Source organism: Balaenoptera acutorostrata, chromosome 11 (genome assembly GCF_949987535.1).
Source record: "Balaenoptera acutorostrata chromosome 11, mBalAcu1.1, whole genome shotgun sequence".
In the NCBI taxonomy this organism is placed as follows: domain Eukaryota; kingdom Metazoa; phylum Chordata; class Mammalia; order Artiodactyla; family Balaenopteridae; genus Balaenoptera; species Balaenoptera acutorostrata.
The window spans coordinates 51090800-51115792 of NC_080074.1; the positions used below are offsets into that span (position 1 = coordinate 51090800).

General features: G+C 41.7%; 1 protein-coding gene across 3 annotated transcripts in view; it reads left to right on the plus strand.

Annotated features, from left to right (window-relative positions):
- The first annotated feature begins 237 nt into the window (after positions 1–237).
- The window catches only part of GRIP1 (glutamate receptor interacting protein 1), a 736800-nt gene continuing 712044 nt past the window's right edge, over positions 238–24993 (plus strand). For all 3 annotated transcript variants that reach the window (XM_057557420.1, XM_057557421.1, XM_057557422.1), the window contains exon 1: positions 238–487. In XM_057557420.1, the coding sequence (XP_057413403.1) occupies positions 430–487 (58 nt within the window). In that variant the 5' untranslated portion in view covers positions 238–429. The remainder of the gene's footprint in view (positions 488–24993) is intronic.

Below are 24993 nucleotides of genomic sequence, written 5' to 3' on the forward strand. Positions count from 1 at the left end.
AAGGGGAAGAAGGAGAAGAAGGAGGAGGAGGGGACAGAGGCGGCGGCGCGAGCCCACTCCCGCCGTCCGCGCCCACCTCCCGGGGGCTCCGCAGCCCCTGCTCTCGGCCTGTACGCGCCCCCCGCCCCCGGCCCGGCCAGGCCTCCCGGCCACACGGCCGCCGCCGCGGCTGCAGCCCCTTCTGCCCGGCCCGGCCGCAGCCACCCGGAGCCGCCGGCGAGTTTGAGGCGAGCGCGGGGCGCGCGGCGCCGCCTCAATGCGCCCGGGAGACGCCTCGGCGCCCCAGCCCAGCTGAACAGCCCCGAGAGTGCCGCGGCAGGCCCGGGAGGGCGAGTGGGAAGGCGCGGGGAGGCGCGGCCAGCCCCGGGAGACAGAGAGCGAGCGGGCGAGGAGGAGCGAGCCCGAGAGCGAGCGCAGGGAGCAGACACCATGCCGGGCTGGAAGAAGAATATCCCCATCTGCTTGCAGGCGGAAGAGCAGGAGAGAGGTGAGCGGGGCGACCGGGCGGGGAGGGTCGGGGAGGGGGTCCGGGCCGGGGGCCGCCCCGGTGCCTCCCTCTCCCCGGGCTCCCTCCCGACCTGTCCGCGGCCGACGGGGGAGGGGCGCCGCGCCCTCCGGGGTCGCGGGGGGAGTCCGGGCGGCGGCAGCGTGCGAACTCCAGATTTCTTTCTTTTTGGGGGGGGCTGGGGGGTGGGGGAGAAGGAGGGTGCTGCAGTAGGGAACTTTTAAGTCGGGCAAAGATTTTTTTCTGGAGAGGACGTGGGGGGAACTCTAGCTTCTCCAGGGCCCATTTGCACGTGGAGCCCCGGGCGGCCTTCTGCGGGGTGGGTGCTGGGGTGACCGGGCGCCGGGGTGGGGGTGGGGGGGGGAGTCCTGCAGTGTTTTAAGTGACTTTTCAAACTTTCCTCCTCCCTCCCGTGGTCGCTTTCGCGGTGTCCCCGCCTCGGGCTGGGCTTTGATGGTGCTGCCTAGCCCACCCAAAGTTGCTGGAGAATCAGCAAGGAGGAGGAGGAAGAGCGTGGGGGACGGCAAGTGGGCGCTGCCGCAGGTCTCCGGAGGGGGAGGGGAGGAGGGGGAAAGCCGTCCCTAGGCTGAGGGTCTGGGGCTGAGAGTGCCTCGGAGATGAGTTATGCCCCAGCGCAGTCCCCGCTGTCAAGTTAATACCGCAGGACTGCGGGCTTTTCGTAATTGCTGTCTGTTTCCTTTGTAAAAGGCAGCTGTCGGTGCCAGGTGGCTTGTAGACCTTTTGTGATTCAGCCTGACAAGTGTACTGGGCACGTTGCTTTTAAGTGACTTGCGGCGAGGAAAGTTGAAGGCCTTTTTTGCACCTCCAAGGCTCGGTTCTGTTGAGGTCATTTCATGGTGTTTGGATTGTGCGGAGGTTGGCCGGGGAGTTCAGCTCGGTAACCTGGAGATGATGTACTGAGTGTGCCAGAATTTCCTCTACGGGCCGCACGGGGCCAGGGGGGTGTGCGCCGTGGCTCTGCTAGCGTCCAGAGGGACCCTGGCTGGCAAGGTCCACCAGCGTTTATTCCTCTGCTCCTCCCACCCCGGCCTGCCCTGCTTCGAGGAAAATGCTTTAGAGTTGGAAGGGTTTCAGGATGCTGGGTCCGCATGGGCTGTGCGACCGCCTGTGCCGAGGATGAAGGGTGCTGCGTGGGTGGGGGGGTGAGGAGGCCAATCTGGTGAGTGGAGTAGGCACAGTTGTCAGGGGAGCTGAATCCAGCAGAATGATGAGTTGGTACGGAGGGTGGCTTGGTTATTGGGCATGCCAAAAGTTTCAGGTTTTGGAAATAATGCCTACTACTGAAGAACGAATGTACGATTTTCAGTTTTTCTCTAGGTGGCACAACCTGTCTTTGGTTTATATCCTGTTTAATGACTCAGGGAATTCATCCCTTTTTAACCACTTCCTTATTAGAGATGTGCGTTCATTTTCCAGCACACGTTCTGGTGACCGAACTTACGTTCACCGACTCAGAAGGCACCCCTGCTTTAGAAATACTTCTGCTTTTCCCTTTAGTAGGTCATATCTTAAAAGGTGCAAATAGTAGTACCAATAATTTATAAGCAGGTAAAAGCACTAAAATGAAAGCCTTCTGTCAAGCGTGGAGTGTCTGTCCTATCAACTCAGCGTCACAGTGCCCTTGGTGTTAAATGTATCCGTTTGCTAAAAAACCATTGCAGTGCTGCCAACAGGTTTTATCAGAATGCTGAAATGGGTAGATTTTTGGATCGTGACTAAAGGTACTTGTATGTCTTTTAGAAATATATGGTAACTTTGAAAGATGATCGCCTAATCTGCTTGTTGGAGGAGATAAGACTGAATTTCCTCCAGAACATAAAAATCTGAGTCAGAAATTGGGTATTCTGCCCTAACTTCTCCAGTAGGAGAAAACAGAGAACGTTTGTTACTTGGTGTCTTTTTTCACTAAAAAGTTTCTTACTTCTTGCTTATATTAAGTGATGCTTTTCTAATTAGTATTGTTTTTGTTTGGTTGTGGCATTTCTTTTTGAGGCCCTGCTTCATTGGGAATGCACAAATGTGTGTTTTGTTTCTTTTAAAATCTCCTACCTGGTGTTTGTGTTTCAATTGTGTGTGTGTGTGTTAGTGTATCCATATATATGTATACATATATTTGAATGAACTGATTTTTAATGCATGTGTCAGAGGATACTACTTGAGATTGTCTTATCGTTTTGGAAGAATTTTATTGTAAAATAATGAGCAGTTTTCTATTTGCATTTGAAATCAGATTGTATTTAGCATTTTTCCTTTTAAGTGATTCAAAGAGTGTTGAATTAGGTTCTTGTCAAATATAAACAGAAATATTAAACTATCAGGTTGGTTAGGAAAATAAGGAACATAAAGGGAACAAATACATTTTGAATTTTGTCTGGGGATAACATTGACCAAAAAGTCCATTTCTAATATCTTACCATTAAATTCTAAGGTTGGTTGTGCTCATAGAACCATTGTTCTTTCCACATTCCCCCAACCCCAGTTTACATTTAAACATTCTAAAACCCATTATGGAGACTACTCTAGCATACCATTTTTTCATGTAGATTTTATTTAGCTAAATCTCTTTCTGAAACTTAATGCAAATTAATACAGGCTGCTAGCTTCTTTAAGGACCACATATTTGAACAGGTATTTCTAGGCGTTATTCTTGAAAAAAAAATGCTAATCTCAATTCAAAGATTTAGGGAACCTGCCTTCTTGGTATTGTCACATACAAAGAGAGGTTTGGCCAATCCATATGACTTCATGCCATACCTACACACCATTCATAACTTGGGTTCACCTTGAATGCCTCTGTCAAGATGATATTGAGTGAACTATTGCTACTGCATGCAGTGCTGAGCAGAGAAACTAACATATGAGTTGCTGCAGGAAATGCCGTCATTTCCAAAATGGCATGTTAAGATTCACCCATGTATGGTAAAAATTCACCCACGTGCTATTAAAATTCAGGACATATTTCTCTGTCTTCCCCCCGATTTTCTGCCTGAGCTGATAAACCCAATCCATTTAGAAACTGCCTAATACACTTTTGGGTAAATGTTTTAGAAGAAGAGAAATGATTCTGAAAACTGTTCTGTTTAATATCCCTTCCAAGCAAATTAAATTAAGCAATTTATTTGTTGTTTTAATCTGCTTATTAGCTGATCGTGTGTAATAAGAATATAGTTGTTAAGGAAAATCTTAGTGTAAAGGGATAGGTGCCTCAGTAATTAATGATGCCTTTCTTTTGCCTTGTAGCTTCCCTTCTGATTTGTGTGGACTTGGTTAGTAAATGTTTGGTGTGTGTGTGTGTGTACACATTCTCCATGGGAAAATGTATGCATTTTGTATATCTCCCCTCCCTCTTGCCTTTCTGTTCTTCTCGTAAGTTTTGGAGGTCTACAAGTGAACTTGAGAACTTCCCTTTGGACCCTTGTAGGAATTACTGTGTCTGGGGTTTTGCTTCTGTTTTGTCAGATGAGAGTATTTGGATCTTATTAGACATAAAGAATTAGTGTTTATAAAATATGTATGAGAAAGCACAGGGGGCTTAAGTAGTGTGCCTTTATTACATCTTTGGTTTGTTTCATTTTCCACATCACAAGGAGATCTGGTGACCCTACCCCACATAACCTGCTTAATAAAAAGTCCAATTTGAAATTTGAGTCTTGACTGGGGAATGCTGTGGGGAAAAGAGAAGAGATCAAAATGCACAAGAGTCTGCTGTGCGTTGGGCACCGTGTTTGACATTTCCCGAGCATTATTTGGTATAGTCCTTACCACGTGCGAGTAAGGTAGGTATTATTATTTCCCCTGACAGTGGAAGAAAGTGATGCTCAGAGAATGAAAAAATTTGCCTCAAGTTACAAAGCCAAGACTTAGGGCACCAGTTTCTAGAGATAATTTGAAAAAGAAATTGTTACTTTTCCTAAGATGACGTTTTTAACATTATATTAACATTATAATGTCTTACGGTTTTTCTTTTGGACAGAATTTTAATAAACTGCCACCAAATATTTCATTAAGAATTCATGAGAAGAGTTTTGTAGTTACATATCCTGCGGAAAAGCTTCCAAAGTATATTTTGGGCTTTTGAAAAACTGTCTTTGCTAGATAGATTTATTAACCCTAGCTGTAAGGATTGGCATGTCAGCATATTTCTAAGTGGAATTATTTGATTAAACTTAAAGAGACTCATGTAAATGAATGGCTTTCCCCCCAAGGACTTGAAATATTACATAGTTTTCCTTTTTTTCAGAGTGTTTGCCATGACGACAAGAATTAGGTATTTTCCCTCACTGTGATGAACTAGGAAACTACTCTATTGTTAATAGCCACTGTACATTTGCTCTTTTGCCAACTTTTTATTTAATTAAAGCCATCCATCTGAGCTCTCAGCCTGGCTATCTATCAGAAGACCCAGTGGCCAAAGGGGCAGCAGATAATGTTGTTTTCTGCGGCAGCCTTATTGGTTTTTCATGAAGAAAAAAGAAGTATCAACTTAAATTGGTAAAGGATATTGAGAATTGAATATCATGGGTTTTAAAATGGTTATATTAAATGCTGTGTGAAGGCTGATGGTTTAAGGCATTTAGGATTTGATCAGTTTATTTTCAGTTAAATAGTTGAGTAATAAAAAATACAAGAATAGTAGTAATACAAAGTAACACATCTAACAGAGAATGCTATTCAAACACAAGAGCAAAACCTGGGTTTAAATCTGTTGTTTTATCTTTTAGGAAAGTTTATTTCTCCTTAAATTCAAAGGTGTCCTGAATATAAATATAAAAATCTGTCGGAACAAAATTCCATATTCAAGATATCTGTTTATTTAGACAGGTCAGTGGCCAAAGGGTGTTGTCAGTTTCACGGGAAAGTTAACGTTCTTTAAGTACTATCTGCTGATTAAAATGCGCCTGATTGAATTTCTTACTGCCTTTCATTTCAACAGTGATTAAACTTTAAGTACTAAATCAGGTGTTGCGTAGAATGTGAAGACAAGGCTAGTGTCCTGGATAGATTCCTTTGCCTCACCCAGCAGAGTGATGCAGGACAAGGTATTTGAAGTGAAACAGCTGTGGGTTTAAAGCCACTTCAGCACCTCTTAGCTCTGTGATCTTTTAACTTTTCAAAGTCCTTGTGTTTTCTTTAAAATGAGCACAAGTAACATCTACCTCGTGGGAGGAGTAAATGAAATTAAAAAGTGTGGGGGAATTTCTGTCAGCACCCTGTATATAGTTCAAGGCTCAGTAATGGCAACCAGTATTATTTTTACGCTATCTTGATATAGATCTGTAAACTCGACACCTCAAGGCGTCCTGATGATGAAATGATAAAAGTTTTTATTCTTTAAAAACTTCATAAACCAGTAAAAAAGAAAGTCCAGTGTTTTGTGAAAAGCTGTGTTGAAACACAGAGCTTTATGAGGCCAAGGTCTTTGATATATTCTAGTCTGACCCTCTCATGAAGGAGAAGAAACTCCAGTATAGGGGGAAATGTACCCAAGGCCACATTTCATACATGTAGTAAACAGTTATTGACAACTAACTGACATTTGGGTGCTGGGGATGAGCAAATCATCATTCCCATTGTCACGAGATTATCGTGCATAGTTACAGAGTCATGGATATGATAGCCTCTCTCCTCCTGTACAGATTAGCTCTGGGGGAGCAGAGAAGAGGGGTTGAATGTGCCGAGGGCAGGTGGGGAGAGGGAAACTTCTGAGGACGCTCTCAAAGGAGGTGGCAGAGGAAGTGTTAAAGGACTTGAAGGAAGGGGAGGAGTGCAGAAGAAGGTTGGGAGGGAATGTGAGGACAGATATTTCAGGCAGGGGGCATGGTGTGTTCCAAAGCATTATGGAATAAAATACTTTAAGAACCACTACTGGTTTCTTAAGGGGCTGAAGCATAGAGTATGAATACGCATATGGACTGTCGAATAAGAATAACGTATTTCCCCAAGAGGTGGGGAGGCTGGGTGGGAGAAGATGAGACCACATTTGGAAGGACTTTGTATGCCAGGTGGCAGAGTTCAGATTGTATCCAGCAGGTGATGAGGAGTTAATTGAAGGATTTCCAGCAGAGGAGTGAAGGGATCAGATTTATGTCTTAGAAAGGTCATCTTGGTAGCAAGGAGGGAAGCTTAGGAAAAGAAGGGACTGGAGAGGTGGGAATCGGGTAGGAGTCTACTGCCCTGTTGCAGGCCATGCAGAGATGTTCAGGAGGAGGACTTGGTGAGCAGGTGAACGTAGGAAATGTGGAGGGCATAGGTCTCTGGTGAAGATAGTGATTAGATTTACAGTTGTGGCTTGAGACCCAGTACCTTGATACAAAGCCTGGTATTCTTTCCACTACATGTTGCCTTTCTTTACTCCCCCCTCCCCAATCTATGTAGGGGAAAAATGTAAACATAATCTGGTAGAATAATGTAAAAATAGACAACCACCAAAGTGATCGGGTACCAGGCTGGATCATGATGATAGCTTAGTATGCACTAGTTTTTTCTTTTAATTATATAAAATTCATATACTATTTAATCTTAAAGGAAAAATAATTATTATCCTGTACACTTATATCCGAATACTAATCTGGAATTTAAAGTGATTTTTTTTTTAATGGAAAAAGAGAAAAGTGGTAGTTATTATCTTATAGAAATGTCTTCCCCTACTAACAGAATTGGGTGGGGTTTTAAAAAATTATTATTTTCTGAAAACAACTAAATTCTCTATGAATAAAGTTTAAAAATAATTCTAACATTGGACTCAAAATTCAAAAAGTGGGTTAAAGTCCTCCCTTGGCCATGTTCTTGATTACCTGGTCTAGGCACAGCCTGCCCGTCTGAACCTCCATTTGTTCATCTGAAAGTAGAGATGATTCTTGTCATACTGACCTCCTAAAGTTGTTATCGGGTGAAAGCTATTATTGCTACGTGGTTACATTACAAAGGGAAGAAGTTGTTGAAAGACTGAGATTCTTAAAGCACATCTATTAGCTGGCCATTTCTGGATGGAGGCGTTATTGCATAACTTCTGTTTCATAAACTGGAAGCCTTCATTAAAGAATCTTAATTCTTAGTTTTCCAAAATGAAGTTCAAATATGAGAGTCCCCCCTTAGGCTCCCATTGATAACAAAATAGCTCAAGTGATGTGACTGAATTACACTATATACACACAGGCTGCACAGTTCTTGGAAGCAGCCTCTTTCCCCACTGGCCTTGGAAGTATCCCGCTCAGATGCTGAGTGCACCTTGCTACCTCTCCCTCGTCAGTTTCTGCTGCTCTCCAACCTAGGCTTCTGACCTCAACGCAAAGCCCAAGACACCATTACTTCTCAAATTGAAATCATGTATGGAACCTTGTTAAGGAAGAAAAAATTCTTGCAGACCTCCACTGCTGACTTTATTTCTGTCACGTTACTTAAATATGTACTAACGTAAAACTAGGTGTAAACTCCTGATGCTTATAGGTCTCATACAACCACAGAACCGAAACAGATTTTACAAATGAAATGTAAACACAACTACCCCAAAAATCAATAACTTCCAAATGAACAGCATCTACTTCATGTGACTTGATATTGTTTGCCTGAAACAAAATTCCCTTTTGTAGTATGAATATGGTACTTGCTGCTATGGAAAGTAGTTGAACTACTTTCACTTTTTCCCTAGTTGAACTCCCATGGAACGTTGGACTCAACAGTCTGATGTCACCTGGTCTTTCTGGGGCATGAACATGTCATTTGCTTGTGAAGTTCTCTATTCTCATTGGTCTGTTTTGCACCATTGTGATCCTAAATACAAACCCCAGTATCGGTAATGAAGGTGGTGGTAGTATTAGGCTGATCTACATTAGTACTTCTAAGACTACTCGTGGTGAAGGGCTGTTTTTCCCCCAGTCTGATATGTGGTCCTACAGTGACTGCACCATGTGAAACTCCCCACATGAGTCTGACCACACCTGCACTTGTCTACGTCCTGTTCAGTGAGATGTGCCCATTCATCACGGACTTAGATGTTGGGGCAATGCCAGATTGCTGCAGGAATTTCTAAACACCTACCCTCATTTTCAGTATTCATCTAACCATGGATGGGTAATAAGCAGTTTTCTGACTGGCATTGTCCGTAGACCACACTTTGGATAGTACTGGTTTAGAATATGTTTATGTAGCTAGTGTTGGGAAGCAGAGTTCAGAAGGATGGGTGTATGTGTGTGTGAAAATGGACACGCTACTATTAAAATATACAAATGAAATGTAATTTATTTTCTATAGCTGCTTTCACTTTGCCTTCAAGATCCCATTCCCACTGAAAACACCTGATCTTGTCCATTAAGAGCACGTTAGTTTCCAGTTTAAAGACTCTTTGGTTGTTTCATTTCTCAAGGGTTTTCCCTTCCCTCATTCCCAAGATGGCGTTCGGGTGAACGGGAAAGCTCAGTATCCTCATGGCCCTGGGTGAAGGGCATTTTATTCATTGTGTGACCCTCACTGCATCCAGTGCTTTGGAGTTGGCATGCTTGGTGACTGTGAGTTGTGCCCTGGTATCCACTGAAATGAGACTGTTCCCATTTGGTCTTTGAATGTCATCCTGGCAGCTGATTTGGGCTTCCTGGACCTTGCCATTGAGTCTGGTTGTAACATCCTTATAGCCTGTGACCATTTTGTCAAACCCCAGGGCTTATCTAGGTTCTAGTCCTGTCAACATTTCTATATCCCTCCTGGGAGCCAGAGAACACAACAATTTCCCCTGAATCATGATGGAGTTTGTGGGACCTTGGGAGGTGCCCACATCCCTACCTGTCTTATGCCACCTTCTGCATATATTGCCACTGTATTGTTCCAGTGCTACCTTGAATTCTGCCTATGCCCAGTAAGGGACCTTCATGCTAGCAAGACGGATCATTGGTCAGAATGTTTACTAATGTCCTCAAAACCAAACAGGTGTTAGTTTTTCTCTCCTTTTGTACTTGTCACGAGTCTTGAATCCTTGCAGGGTATTGGATACTTACGTCTGATCTTTTGTCCCTCCCTTCTTTTTTTTTTCTTTTTTCTCTGCTGTCCCAGATATCTGGAGTGGCTTAAATGACTTGAAAACTTAAAACTGGAAGGGACAGGAGTCAGCAGGGTGAATAAATAATAAGGGAGAAGAGTCCAATAGGCCATCATTAGGTGGACACCTGTCCGTGAGATCTGAATGTCAGAGAAAAAAAGATATAGAGAAGAACTGTCTAACAGCCCAGAGATAACGTAGCTTGAGGCTGGCAAGTAATTTTGACCAATACCTTCTCTCGGCCTACCTTGTACACAAACCTTTCTCACTTAATAGTTTTATTAGGGATCTGTCCTTTGTATTTCATCAGCAATGTGTGAACTTGAGAACTGACATATTTCTTTTCATGGTTGGTCGTGTAATTGCAATGTGCATTTTCTGTTATTCATGTATTTCAAAGGTTTACTTTGTATTTTGAATAAAGATCCTTAGAAGAGATTAAGACTTTTTTGTATGAATTGATATTAGAATTAATAAATATATTTTTTACTGGTGAAGTGTTCATTTCTTTTGCTTTCACAGTTGTTGAATATAGCAGACAATATGAAAATTTGATAGTTTGACAGCATAAGTTACTAGAGTTTATATCTTTTTTAGGTACAGTTCATCATTTGAGAAAAAGTTAGTGAATGTAGCTTTTACCTGTTAGCACATTAAAAATAACAGCAAAACAGTGGAAAATAATGTAGGTAAACATTCAGATAATAATGTAGTAGATATTTATTTGTTCATGTATTCTGATATATAATCTGAGAATAGTTTTCCTCCTTGATACCTTCTGATGTCAGGTATTTCTCCTGTTATCAATATTCAGAATTTCCATTGAAAAAGTGCACTAATATCCTCAACTTAGTTAGTCATAAGGATTTCTACCTTGCCCTCTTCTGAAGTGTCAGGATTGTTGATTAAAAGAGGGTGGCATTTAAAATTAGATTTTTCAGATGAATTCAAGTGTTTCTTTTTAATATGTAATTTTCTAGTATGTGCAGAGCACATTTTCGTTAAATGAGAACCTTGAACAAGGGAATATAAATTTAGTTTCTCTGTTACTATTTCACTTCCCCCTCCTATAATTTTAGTTAAGAGAATGACAGTTTGCCAGGCTAGAATCAGATACCTGTAGTGCTGCATCTACTAAGAAGTAAGAAAGCACCTCATCTGGCTTTCTAGTGAATTTGAATGCCGACACACACACACACACACACACACACACACACACACACACACGTTTATCCTACCACCAAAGAGTAGCCCTAGTTTTCTCACCAGCAGTCATCTAAAATTATCAAGTGTGATCTGGGCTCTACATTCCATGACTGCATTGACTCAGAATCCTACCCTCTCAGCCTCTGCTGCTCATGCTGAAGAAGCAGGGAGAGCAGTGTATTAGTCTGCTTGTGCTGCCGTAACAAAATACCCCAGGCTGGGAGGCTTAAACAACAGAAATGTATTTTCTTACAGTTCTGGTGGCTAGAAGTCCTTGATCAGTGTGTCAGCAAGGCCAGTTTCTGGTGAAAGCGCTCTTCTTGGGTTGCCAGTGGCTGCGTCCTGTCTGTGTGTGCTCACACGGCCTTCCCTTGGAGCATGCATGAGGTTGGGGGGTGGGGGTGGACAGAGTTCTCTACTCTTTCTTCTTTTAAGGACACTGATCCTGTGGGATCAGGGCCCCACTCTTATGACCTCATTTAACATTAATTGCTTCCTTGGGAGCCCTGTCTCCAAATACAGTCACACTGTGGGTCAGGGGTTTCAACATAGGAATTTGGCAGGGTTGGGAGTGGGGGAGACACAAACATTCAGTCCGTAACGGGCAGGAACAGAAGATTAATCAATGGTTTAGGTAATGTTCCTATAAATTTCATCTTTAAGCTCCTTTTGAACAGAAGGTGACATACTCATTGCTTCCCCTGTGCTCTCTCAAGTGGTGGCAGTTGTCTCTCACATACCCCTGGAGGAGGAGTAGAAGGTCCTCTTTGTCCTTCTTTGCTACTTCCAGACTGTTCTTCTCTCCTTCCTAAAAATCCTGAATTTTGAATCTCGTGCCATCAGACCACACAAACCATGGTTCCTCCTTGTTGCAGTCACTTCCTGCAGGCTTTGACCACTTTCACTCCTGGCTCACTATTGTTCCAGCCCTACTTCTGTCATAATTCTTGTGATTTCAGTATTCACATAAACTGTCCCTCTAGTTTCTTCGTTTCTCAGCCCTGCATCCTCCTCTCTTTCAGTTGTTATATCTGCCACATGGCCACACCTTAGACCAGCAGTTCTCGAAGTGAGTGTTCCTAAGACGCTTTGCGAGGGTCTGTTATTTCCATAACGATACTCAGACATTAATTGTCATTGGAACTTTCATGCATTTATGAGTGCACAGTAGTTTTCAGAGGTTACATGACATGTGATGAACATCTTCATTCTGGCAGCCAGTGAAATGCGTACTTGTATATTCTTATGTTTAAAAATTTTCTGTTTTAATTTTAATATGGTAAATATGAATAGACCTCACCCACGTTACCAAAAACTTTGTGGAACACTCACTTACTTTTAGGAATGTGGTAAAGCCACCCTGAGACCAACATGTTTGAGAACTGCTGCCCTCAACCTTGTCACTGCCAGTGACTGCTCCCCTCTGGCTCATCTTCGGGTGTCCTGCTCTCCAATCAGAACCTGTCTTTCTAACTCAGTCTCTGTGATCCTGACTCCAATAATCCTCAATCCCACTAGGACCTAAAACCCATTGATCCCACCCCCTTTTTACTCTTCCACACCCCTCTCACGTCCTCCTTTCCCTTCTTTCCAGCCTCAATTCCTTCATATCATATAATCAGTCTCTTGGGTGTGCTCTTAATTTCCTCTTCCCTCTTCCATGTTGTAGGTCTCATCTAGAAAACCTGGTTAAACTCAACTTTCTACCACCCTCATTTTTGCCTCTGCCGTTTAATATGGTTGGAGAAAAACACTCAGCCAAGCTGACTGGTTTCACTTTAATTTCAAGATTGCTACTCTCAAATGCACTTTTAGTGCTGCTGGCTTACCAAGCTACATTTGCTTGGTCTTCATTCATGCCTCTGCTCTCCTAGATGACCGATACTCCTGCTTTCTCCTCTCTCCTCAAATCTTCACCGCCTCTGCTTCCATTCTCACCCTTTGTTAAAGACTTTGCTCCCTATTTCACTTAGGAAATAGAAGCTGTTAGAAGAGAAGTTCTGTTTGCATCTGTGCCCGTATACTCTGTCTTCACTCCTGCTACTACGGTTGAACTGCGTGCTTTTATTCAAGGCCAGCCTTCCACTTGTGCATCAGATCCCATGCCCTTGTGCCCCCTCCAGGACGTGTTTCCAGCATATTCTCTGTCTCTCCGGCATCATTAGTTTCCCTCTCTACTGAATTATTGCCATTCAACCATGATGTTATTTCACCCACTTTAAAAAACAACCCTCTCTTGACTCTTACTCTGTCCAGTTACCACTCCACTTTTCTGCTTCTCTTAAAAGCAAAATCCCTTGAGAAATTTGTCTGTATTCACTCTTTAATATTGAATAGTTCTCCACTTATTCTCTCTTGAACCTAGTCCAATCCAGTGTTTGTGCCCTATTCTGTCTCCTTCTACCAAGGTGACCAGTGACCTCCACATTATTAAGCCTACTAGCTAATTCTCAGTCCCGTATTACCTGACCAGTCAGAAGCATTTGAGATAATTAACTACTCCCCTCCTGGAAGCCTTTATTCACTTGGCCTCTAGACTGTCACATTGTCCTACTTCCCTCCTCATTCCTACTTGGTCTCTTTTGGTTTATTTCTTAGGTCCTGATGTCTAAATATTGGAGCGCACCAGGGTTTGGTCTTTGTGCTTCCTCTTCTTTTGTGCTGTCATCTGGTCATCAATACATGATGCTTTTGAAATTTGTGTCTCCAGCCTGGTCCTTTTCCTGAACTCTAGGCTTCCCTGTTCACAGGACTTCCAGCATCTTCATTTGAAGGTCGAACAGGCAAGCAACTTTCCTAACATATCCAAACTCAAGCTCCTCGTTCGCTCCCTCAAACCCGCTCCTCTCCAGTGTTCCCCATCTTTGTAAATGGTGCATCCATCTTACCACTTGTTCATGTCAGAGCCCTTGGTATCTTCCTGGGACCCTCTGTTTCTCTCACACTGCACATCCAGTCTGTCAGAAAATCCTGTTGACTCCACCTTCAAAATATTACATATCTAGAATCTGACCATTGCCATCTACCTCTGCCACATCCAGTGCAGTTCAAGCCACTATCATCTATATTTACGTGGCTTATTGCATTCTCCTCCTAGCTGGGTTTTCTATTTGTCCCCTTGTCTTCTGTTCTGACAAATATTTTATGCGGAACAAGCATAGTGATCCTTTTAAAATATCTGAGGTCTGCTCAAAACACTTTCGTGGCTTCCCCTCGTGCTCAGAGTAAAAGCCAAAGGATAAGGCCCTCCATACCCAGGCTTCCTGCTACCCACGTGTCCTTGTTTCCCCATACTCATCCCTCACTTGCTCTACCGTAGGCACCCTGGCCTTAGAAACACCCAGTTGGCTTCTGTCTCAGGGTCTTTCTTCGCCCTCGCCCCCACCCCCCTTTGCCTGTGTGATACCCTCTCTCACCTTCTTCAAGGCTTGGCGTAAATGTCACTTCCTTAGTGAGGCCTCCCCTCCCACCCGTACTTGAAATAGTAACCTCCCCAACACCCCTCCTCTCTCTTCCTTGCTTTCGTTTTTCCCATGGCACCCTAGGACGTGCTATTTCTTTTACTTTTTTATGCGTATGTTGTATACGCCTATTGCTTTTTGTTAATGGAAGCTCCACGAGGGCAGGGATTTTATCTGTTTTGTTAACTGCTCCATCCCCAGCACACAGAAGTACTGGGCTCGCTGTAGGCGCTCAGTAAATCTCTGTTGAGTGATTTGAGGTGCCAAGGCAGTGGTACTAAGAAAGCAAGGGAAATGGTTTTCAGATGACGGAGTAGTTATGTTCCTATTTACGTTTTGCTTTCAGGGTTTGCGTTTGAGCTTTATGCCATCTTGATTCCAGGGGAAGAGGAAACAGGAACAGTTTTAGTACTACTCCCGTATCGTTCCTGGTCTCCCCTTTGGGGCTGAAGAAGAAAGGAGGCAGATGAGTAGAGAGTTTCCCTTCCAGTACTGGCAATCTGTGGACTGGCCCTTGAAAAGTGCTCTTTAATGTCTTAAAACTATAAGTATTTTCTGCTAGAATATACCTCTGTTGATGATACAGTTGGTGTTGGAAAGCAGAAAAATGACCGAGGAGTGTTTTACAGTGAAAATCTTTTTCTTGATGTTCTGAAATATGATTGTTGTGTCAGCAACTGTGTCGTAGCCTTATTTGTGTCCACGCCGCCTACCATGGTGCAAGGCACTGTGTAGATATTTAATATTTGTGAAATGAATGAATAAATGAGACAAAATAAGTTTGCATTATGAAAAATCATGATAAGAAAGAAATAAGCCTATCTGCTCCCCTCTATCTAGAGACAAAAACGATGTACAAGTCAAGAGTAGAGTATATTACTACCTGGTACCAGGACACATCATTGGATCACATCATGCAATTGCTTTAAGTGAAAAAATAATTTTTGTTTTTGTTATATGTGGCATTTGAAGAAGCTGTACCAAGGACAAGGTGTTTTTAAAAAGCTAATCTGAATGGTTTACATATTTCTTTATCTATACTTTTTTTTCATTGTTGATTCTTAGAAGAGAACTGAAAGCAGTATCTTTCTAACAGCCTCTTTCTGGCCCTAGATAAGTCCAATTGGTTTTACCAAGTGTGTAGTAACATGCCAGTAAAATGAAGATTAGTATATTTTGCCCTAATTTTTCTAAGCCAATTCATTATACTCTAATGGAGTGAAATAAAAAAAGGCCTTTAATTGAATAATTTATTATGTCATTTGTTTTTTTCTTGATATGAAACACAGGAAGCAGTACTTAATTTCCTTTCTTATTACTGAAACCAAAGGGCTGAATAGTTATATGGCAAACCTATTAGGGAATGTTTATATGTATTCTTAGGAAAACATTTATAATGTTATTATATAGCATCATTCTTTTTTTTTTTTTTTTTTTTTGGCCGCACCGCACAGCATGCAGGGTCTTAGTTCCCTGACCAGGGATCGAACCCATGCCTCCTGCAGTGGAAGTACGGACTCTTAACCACTGCACCATTAGGGAAGTCCCTCTATAGCCTCATTCTTGGTTCTAAGGCTGTGTTTCATATGTACATGCACTCTTAACTAGTACAGTATTTTTTCTTTAGATATGGTTGATTGCATGGTAGATAATCTCAAAGTTCAGCATAACCATGAATTGTACCTAGATTAAGGAAACCAATTTAATGCAATTGTTCCTCCCCACAAAGCACCTCTTTAACAACTAATTTTCCTAGGCTCCTATTACATGTAAACTGTCATTTGCTTGTGTATCAGTGATTCTTTATCCTCACAAGATCCCTACTTTATCTCTTTCTAAATTCCCAAGGTATTTGCTCGGTTTACCCCCTCATCCCCCAACATTAGACTATCAGAATAATGATCAATTATATTACTTCCCTATGTTTTTTTGTCATGCCTGGCACAAAAAAGTCTCAGGTGTTCAGTAATCACTTGTTGATTGATTGATCTAAACCCCTTCACCTCCTGTAGACTGTTTGACTTAAGGAAGACTCCCAAATGAATCGAAGGCCCCTCCTGGGTTCCTTGTCATGTCATCTAGATTTGGGATGTATGCAGTGGATGAGGAAAAATACTCAGTGATCAAAAGTTTACTTTCTATTATGGGAAAACAATTTAGGAAACTTGACTATACTGCAAGATAATTAGAGATTTCGGCTTGTAGGGTCAGAATGGAATTTGAATACGAACTCCTACACTAACTGGCTCTTTGGCCTTCGACAAATTATTTGGCTTCTCCTTTGTTTCCTTTGTAAAAAGAACATAACAACACGTACTCTGCAGGGTTGTAGTAGCTTTTAAGAGTAGCTCTAAAAGTACCTGTCAGTAAAATCTAGAGGAGTGTACTAATTACAAGATGATATCAAGATAAGTCCAGGTTTTTGTGTAATTGTGGGTGATGCAGTTACCTGAGGATTGTTTTTCAAGGTGGGTTCCAGGATGTTTGGAGATCCCTGTATCCCGTGAGGAGTAAGGGGGTCATTCACAAATTTCTGCCGCTAATATAAATATTTGGTAATAGTAACAACTGGTTAAAAGTATTTGAAAAAGTGATTATGAACATAACCTAGAAATTCATCTAGGCTAATTTGCATCAGACTTAAGGGCCTGAAACTCGTTGTAGAATTATACATCTCTGGATAAAAGGACTGATTTTAAAACCACATGCCTCCATTTATTTCACTGCTGATATGTGGTTCGGTTTGACATCAAGCTTGTGAATCACAATTTCCAGTTCTTTTCCTGTCAGTGACTGCATTTGAAGAATAGCTTTGTTCACTGCAAGGCTTTCAAGATATGTTAAACCAAGACAATAAACTAAACACACCAAGTAAACTATTATCCTTCAGTGTAGAAAACCTGCAAAGACATGATGATTTATAAAGATTTTGTTTCAACACTACAGTTAAATGCTTACAGACAGATGCAAAGCAATACAAAGCAAAAACAGCAGAGCCACTCTCTGACGAGGTTGTGACCAAGCTAACCTGGGATCCAGAGAGGATTCTTTTGCCAGCCCAGACCCCTTCTGCCACTGGAACCTTACATTATTTACAGCCAAAGGAGCTGCCTGGCTTCTCATTCCACTGACGCCTAGATGTTACCTCGTTGACCCCACTCTGTTCACTGTCTAACCCGGTTCTGAGTCTCCCAGGGGAACCCTGCCTGGGAGAACTTGATTTGTTGTTGAAGTCAGCGCTGATGGCCCCTTCCACTTGGTACTCTGTCCCATCACAGTAGGTTTAAAGAACGTACTGCCAGGGTACCAGTCTAAATGGATGCTACACATCACTGAAATAAATCAGGAACATGGTGCTGGTTATAATCCAAGCTTTCACACATCACTCCTTTTACTGTAGTGGACAGATCGTCAAGTGGAAAATTTTAAAAAAATCCCTGTGCAGAGTGCATTGCCCTGCCCCTAGTAAATGAGTGCTGAATAATTAGCCTGGCTCGGAAGCAAATGATTGGTAGCCATCGGGATCCCACTGCATGCTGTGGTCCAGCCCACCTCTTGGTTGGGGTGATGAGGCTGCCACATCCCTCTGGTCCATCTTCAGACTCCGCCTGGGTCCCTGCTTCCTGTTCCTGGTTCCTGCTGCATGATCTTCCAGGATGCTGATGCTTACTTCTTGCCCACTCTACCATGTAGCCTGAGTCCTGCCAGCATCCTTGAATGCCTCCTGTCTGGTCTGTGTCTCCTCCAGTCATTGGTCTTTTTCTGTGTCCTAAGGATGTGCTTTGTCCAGGATCTTCCTGAATCCCAGAATACTGATTTTAGTTTTTGCTAGGACCCATCATTTCCCTGGTTCCCTCCTTTCTGTCTGGGTACCCCAGACAAACTCTGAACTCAGTTTCTTCTCTGTCTCCTTTGAAAACGAGTACCTGCAGAGTTTCTCAGAGGTTTATTTTTGCAGAAGTTCATTGTGCCTCTGGTATGCGGGTGAGTTGAGGAGAAGGGGTAAAGCAGTGTGAAGTGGTTGCCAAATTTATTTGATCACAGGATTCTTGCTGTTGGAGCATCTTGAAGGGTGATGTAGTTCACAGCACACTTAGAGAAATGTTGCCCCATAGACTAGTAGTGATATTTAGGGCTTGAAAAAATGTTAAGAGCAGGTGTTATCTCCTCAACAACAGAAGAACATCAGTGCTGTAGAATGTTTGATTTTGAACTTTCTTGATGTTTTCTCTGTAGTGTTGTAGTGTCAGCCTAATTAAGATCTTTCCTCTCAATTCTGATGTTTGGTTACTGAGTTTGCCTTTTCTGACTGCTCTGTTCTCTCTAATTGAGGAAAGTCATCATTTGTCGAGACCCTACTATGTGTCATATGCTGTGCTAGTTGCCGGAAACACAAATAATGAATACGCTAGGCCTGCTCTTGAAAAACAAATTAGAGTGCAAAACAGATATTTTATAAAGGTGGTTCTATATCAAACCAATTATTTTGTTTTCCTTCATTTCAGGCCTCAGACTTTTATTTTTTAAAAACAGGGTTTTTCACTCCAAATAATAAAGGATCCCCTTAGGGTAGAGAAGAAATTTCTGAGCATGTTACAAAGAATAAGAAATAGAATACGTGCATGAAAATTTAATATTTCTGTACACCAAAATCTACCATAAACAAAATTAAAATGCACACTATAAACTAGGAAGAACATTTGCAACATAAAAGACAAAAGTTTACTATCCTTAATAAAATAAGCACACAGTAGCTTTTAATAAGTCATTGTTGGATGAATGAGTGAGTGAATAAATGAATAAATGAATTCAAAGCAACAAGGACAAAAAGCACCCCAGTAAAAATATGAGAAAGATTGGAACTTCCCTGTGGTGCAGTGGTTAAGAATCCGCTAGCCAATGCAGGGGACACGGGTTTGAGCCCTGGTCCGGGAAGATCCCACATGCTGCGGAGCAACTAAGCCCGTGCGCCACAACTACTGAGCCTGTGCTCTAGAGCCCGTGAGCCACAACTACTGAGCCTGCGTGCCACAACTACTGAAGCCTGTGCGCCTAGATCCCGTGCTACGCAACAAGAGAAGCCACCACAGTGAGAAGCCCGGGCACCGCAACGAAGAGTAGCCCCTGCTCGCCACAACTAGATAGTGAAAGCCTGTGCGCAGCAACGAAGACCCAATGCAGCCAAAAATAAATAAATAAAATAAATTTATATTAAAAAAATATGAAAAAGATGTGAAGAGTGGCATAGCACAAGTCACGTGTGTGTGCACACACAGAAGTACAAATCCAAATTACAAGAAAAGCAAAGAGATGGAAATTAAAACAAAATAACTTTTTAATCAAATCTTCCTTAATTTGATAAATGCTTATTAAACACCTGTTATCACCATGTTGTTAAGTTGCTTTATGAATTGTATTATTTTAAACAACAATCGATATAAAATAAGTATTGTTATCCTCATTTTACTAATGAGCAAAGGGCTTAAAGAAACTCTTTTTTAAAAAAATTTATTTAAAAAAAATTTTTGGCTGCGTTGGGTCTTCATTGCTGCGTGTGGGCTTTCTCTAGTTGTGGTGAGCGGGGGCTACTGTTCGTTGCGGTGCGCGGGCTTCTCATTGCAGTGGCGTCTCTTGTCGCAGAGCATGGCCTCTAGGTGCGCGGGCTTCAGTAGTTGTGGCACGCGGGCTCAGTAGTTGTGGCTCGCGGGCTCTAGAGCGCAGGCTCAGTAGTTGTGGTGCACGGGCTTAGTTGCTCCGTGGCATGTGGGATCTTCCTGAACCAGGGCTCGAACCTGTGTCCCCTGCATTGGCAGGTGGATTCTTAACCACTGCGCCACCAGGGAAGTCCCAAGAAACTAAGTATTTTAATTAGGATTTTGGAGGCAACATTTGAACTCATAGCTGTATGCCTTTAAAGTCCATGCTCTTATCTACCATAGTGTTCTGTTAGCATTAAAAATACCATGAAGGGCATTTGATGATATGGCAAGTTGTTTATGAAATAGAGTTAAGTAAAAAAACAATTGCAAAACAGTATGCACACATGATCCCACATATGTTCTTTTAAAAATATATATAGTGTAGAGCAAAATTTGGAAAGATATATACTAAAGTGTAAACAGTGCTTTTCTGTGACTTTAATTTTCTTTTTGTTTACCTATACTTTCTAATTTTTCTACAATGTATATATATATTGTGTTATAAGCAACAGTATTTTTAAAATTTTATTAAATTTGGGTGTGTCCGTGCGTGAACATGACAGAATGTTTTGAAGTTTATATAAGAGATTTAACAGAACCAACTTTTGCCCAAAAGGAGGTGAAAGAGGAAACACCCAGGGAGTAGAAGAATATGGCTACCGGTGCAAGGAATTCAGAGTGACTGAGTAAATTGCTACATGATATGGCTAGACAGCTCAGAGAACGGGAAATACAAATGTTTAATACATATTTGGAGAAATAGTCAATATAGGTAATTAAAGACCTACAAGTAAAACTACCATGAGATAACTTTTTATCTGTTAGAGCAGGAAAGCTTTTTCAAAAAGAGTGCTGAAATAGACACTCCAAAGGTACTACTTTGGAGAAAGCAATTTGATGATTGGTATCAGAAGTCTTAAAATTGTTTATACAAGACTTGGCCCAGTAATTCAACTTCTGGAATTTGATCCCAAGTAAATAATCCTAAACCCCGAAAAATCTTTATGCAAAAAGATACATGGCATTTCCCATAATAGTGAAAAATTGAGAACAACCTAAATGTGCAGAACTATGGTCATGGGGTAATAAGTGATAGGATAGATCATTTGATGATTAATTTATCCTACAAATATCCAGCCACTGCTTCAGTGTTGAGGACACAGCAGTGAACAAAACCTTTTCTCCAAATGATTTTTAAAAAGAGGATTTCCATAACATGGGAAATGCTGCCTTTTTAAATGTTGGGTATAAAAAGTGAGATATTAAATTGTAAATATATTGACCTCAATTGTGTAAAAAAAACCCCAACAAAACAGAAAAAAGCTTAAAAGGAAGTGCATGAAAATATTAACAGTTATCTTGCAATTGGATTGTGGATTTTTTTCCTTTATATTTTTCACTATGCCCCAAATTTTCTACAATAAAAATATATTGCTTTTTAAGTTAGAAAAATAAATGTAAAACTTAATTGCTATTATTTATTATATGTTTGCAATACTCTCTTTAAATAGGAAAATAGGAACTTATGTCCAAGCTATGATGGGAATTTAATAGATCTAATTAAAACTACCAGAATTCATGATTTTATTGAGCTCCTAAAACATCTTTGGTTTTACTGATATGTTTAAAAGCCTTTAAGATGCTACTTTCATTAAAACACTTCTGTAGTAAATGGTAATTGTATATCAAATAGATAAAAACTTACATTCAGCAGATCAAAAAGTCCAACACGATGTCAATTTGATTAGGTAAATGCAAGTTTAACAGCCTAGTAATTCTTTAGTCTTCTTATTTTGCATGCCATAAAGAGTGCAGTAATATAATTAAAATTCTGAAAACGGCTATTTAGGATAATGGCGTGTTTTTTCCTTTTCCTCTTTTATAGTAAGATGAGGGAATTTAAATTTCCACTCAAGCATTATTTCCTATAGTGAAGGATCCCACTACTGTGATTCTAAGTAAACTTTAATTATGTTCTATACTTACGCATAAATTTATTTTGTGTAATTGGTTTGTGTTTTGAAATGTTTTAGATAGAGTCCTTTAAGTTTAGGCATTGTTTTTATGCTTTCTGTTTGAAAACTGGGTTTGAATTAAAAATAAAGATATTTTAAATTTAAAGTTATAAAAGTTCAATAATGGCTTAAAATGTTGAGCAAAGGTCAGGACATTCTGTATTTTGGTTGTACGAGAATTTATTATGACCTATGTAAATGCACCATAAAATATAAAACTCAGGACTCAAAATTATTAAAATTAGCCTGAAATTCAGTCGTGTTAGAGTTAGTCATCGAGCAAAAAGCCTGGTTAGAGAACTGAAGCAGTGGCAGGAGTCTTGGGTAGACCAGAACCCAGGTGGATTGCATACTTGCTCTTTCACATGAGATTGCATCATGGAGGGGAGCGCTGAGGACGGAGGTCCTCTGTCTCCACAGTCATTGCTCTCAGCACCATACTGTACACGTTCCTGCCCCTTCCAGTGGGGCAGGAGGTGAAGACTTGTTGGCTTTGACTTGGAGGCTGAACCCAGTTGGGAAGCAGAGGTCCGTGAAGAGAGCTCAGGTTGCTTTCTTTCCACATTCATCAGATGATAAAGTGGCTGTTGCCCCGCTGTCTCCATGTCTTCTCTGTGGAGTGCTCTTCTCTCCAGACAGCCTCGCCGCTGGGGTGTGCTTCAGACGCCGAAATGTGTATCCCAGAATTGGGGAAGTTAGTCGTGTGTGTTTCAGGTTCATGTTCCCCTCTAAGGAGTCCGCTATTCAGGCCTGGCCAGTGTGTCCAGGCATCCCTGTACCTGGTGCAGGTCTGGTGGCTGCGGTGGCAGTGCTGGCGGTGCTGGCGTCCCTGGTGCCGTCACCAGCATTTGACCGGTGTCGGTGATCGCGGACAAAGCTGTCAGTCGGTGTGAAGTGTCACGTGTGCGAGCGCAGCCTCCAAACAGAGTGGTCTGGACCAGCCTACAGCCAGCGTGGGCATCTTCCTCTCAGTCTTTTATTTAATGGGGCTGCACCTGAGTTGAAACTTGAGGCTAATTCCTTAATGACCTGGGAATTCCATTAGGTCTCACACTGGCTTCCGCAGCCTTCTCCTCTCTGTGTAGAGTTTGGCCTCCCCAGACCCAGACTGTGGGCAAGGGACTCCCTTTCCCCTCAGGGAACTAAAACAAAAGGTCACGGCCTTCATGATGGCCCTTACAGGAAAGCTGCATCCTGTAACAGACATGCTGTGGGGTTGGAAGAGTAACACAGCAGAAAGAACATTTTTCTCAAGTAATACCCTGTTTCCTGTTAACTTATTAACAGGGTTCTAAGCAGTAGCATGATCTAGATTTTCCTGCTTCCTCAAAACTCAACAGAAGTTGATGTTGGACCTCTTTCTTCCTCTGTCACTCTGTCTCTGTGACCCTCCCCATCCCTTTCCCTATCCCCCTCTCTCTCCCCTGACACAGGATCAACAGTATTTTGCTTGCTAATTAACTTAAAGGAAAAAAAAAAATCTGAGAATAAAATGGCCCATTCTTCCCAGTGTAGATGTCTTGATTTTTTTTCTAAACAATGTTATTTAATTAATTTTTATAATAACTTTTATTATTTATAATAGCTTTAAAATTTATTTTTAATTTTTTAGGTGCTAATTATTTATTTATAAAAAAATTTTTTTAAAATTAATTTTTATTGGAGTAGAGTTGATTTACAGTGTTGTGTTAGCTTCTGCTGTACAACAAAGTGAATCAAATCCCATCTCCTCTGTGTTGTTTGATTTTCTCCATGGGCAGAGCTAAGGTAGGGTTGACAGCACAAACCCTAGAGATGGCCTGCTTCCATTCAAATTCTGGCTTTGCCATTTATTGGTTCTGTGATCCCAGGCAAGTCTTTAATGCCTCTGTGCCTCAGTTTGCTAGTGGTTGAAATGGAGATAATTACAATACCATCCTTATCTGGTTGTTGTGAGGATTAAATGAACTAACATATGTAAAACTCTTAGTACATGGGAAGTACTCAGTAAAAATTACGGTGTTGGCCAACTCAGACTCTCCTTCTGGATTAGTAGATGCAAAAAGCATTTTAAAATAATGTCTTCAGGGCTTGGATTGTGTTGTAGAATTCTTTGAGGGTTTTTAATGAAATGTAGACTAGTATAGTACATGACTCTAGATTAGAATCTGTTTAAATTCTGAAACAGAAACATTATGACAGTCACTAGAGGAGAATTAGAAGTAGCTGGTGTCAGCTTGAACACAGCAGAATGAGATAAAGAGCAATTGAGATACATAACATCCTGGGAATCAATGGGAATTTTACAGTAATTATGACCACAGTTGTACTACGTTTTCACAGGAGCTTTTTCTTTTTTTTTAAAAATTAATTTATTTATTTATATTTGGCTGTGTTGGGTCTTAGTTTCTGTGCGAGGGCTTTCTCCAGTTACGGCGAGCGGAGGCCACTCTTCATCGTGGTGCGCGGGCCTCTCACTGTCGCGGCCTCTCTTGTTGCGGAGCACAGGCTCCAGACGCGCAGGCTCAGTAATTGTGGCTCACGGGCCCAGTTGCTCCGCGGCATGTGGGATCTTCCCAGACCAGGGCTCAAACCCGTGTCCCCTGCATTGGCAGGTGGATTCTCAACCACTGCGTCACCAGGGAAGCCCTCACAGGAGCTTTTTATTTCAAAGATTTTGAAGGGAAATGTACAGTCACTTAGAAAAAGCTGTATAAAAAAACTGTAATCACTTTAGTTTTCTATAGAAGGTAAATGTGAGTAAGAAAATGGTACAAAGGTTTAATAATACCAGATCTATCAGTGGTAAATCCAAGCAGCTTAATTTCTGATTTACTTCTTTAGTATCTACAAATCCTTTTTCTCTCAAGATGGGAGCAATTTACATGTGAAATTTAGGAGAAAAATTCTTTGGGTTAAATCCCTTAGGAGAATGTAACATGGTTTCCTTCTGCAAAAATATTTAACTGGTCGAAGAAATGCCCCTACTACCCACCCCCCTACAAGCTACCCGTCCTAGGAACAAACTGATGGAAATAGCTCTGGGTAGAAATTGGAAGCATCATAAGCTTTTGTCTAA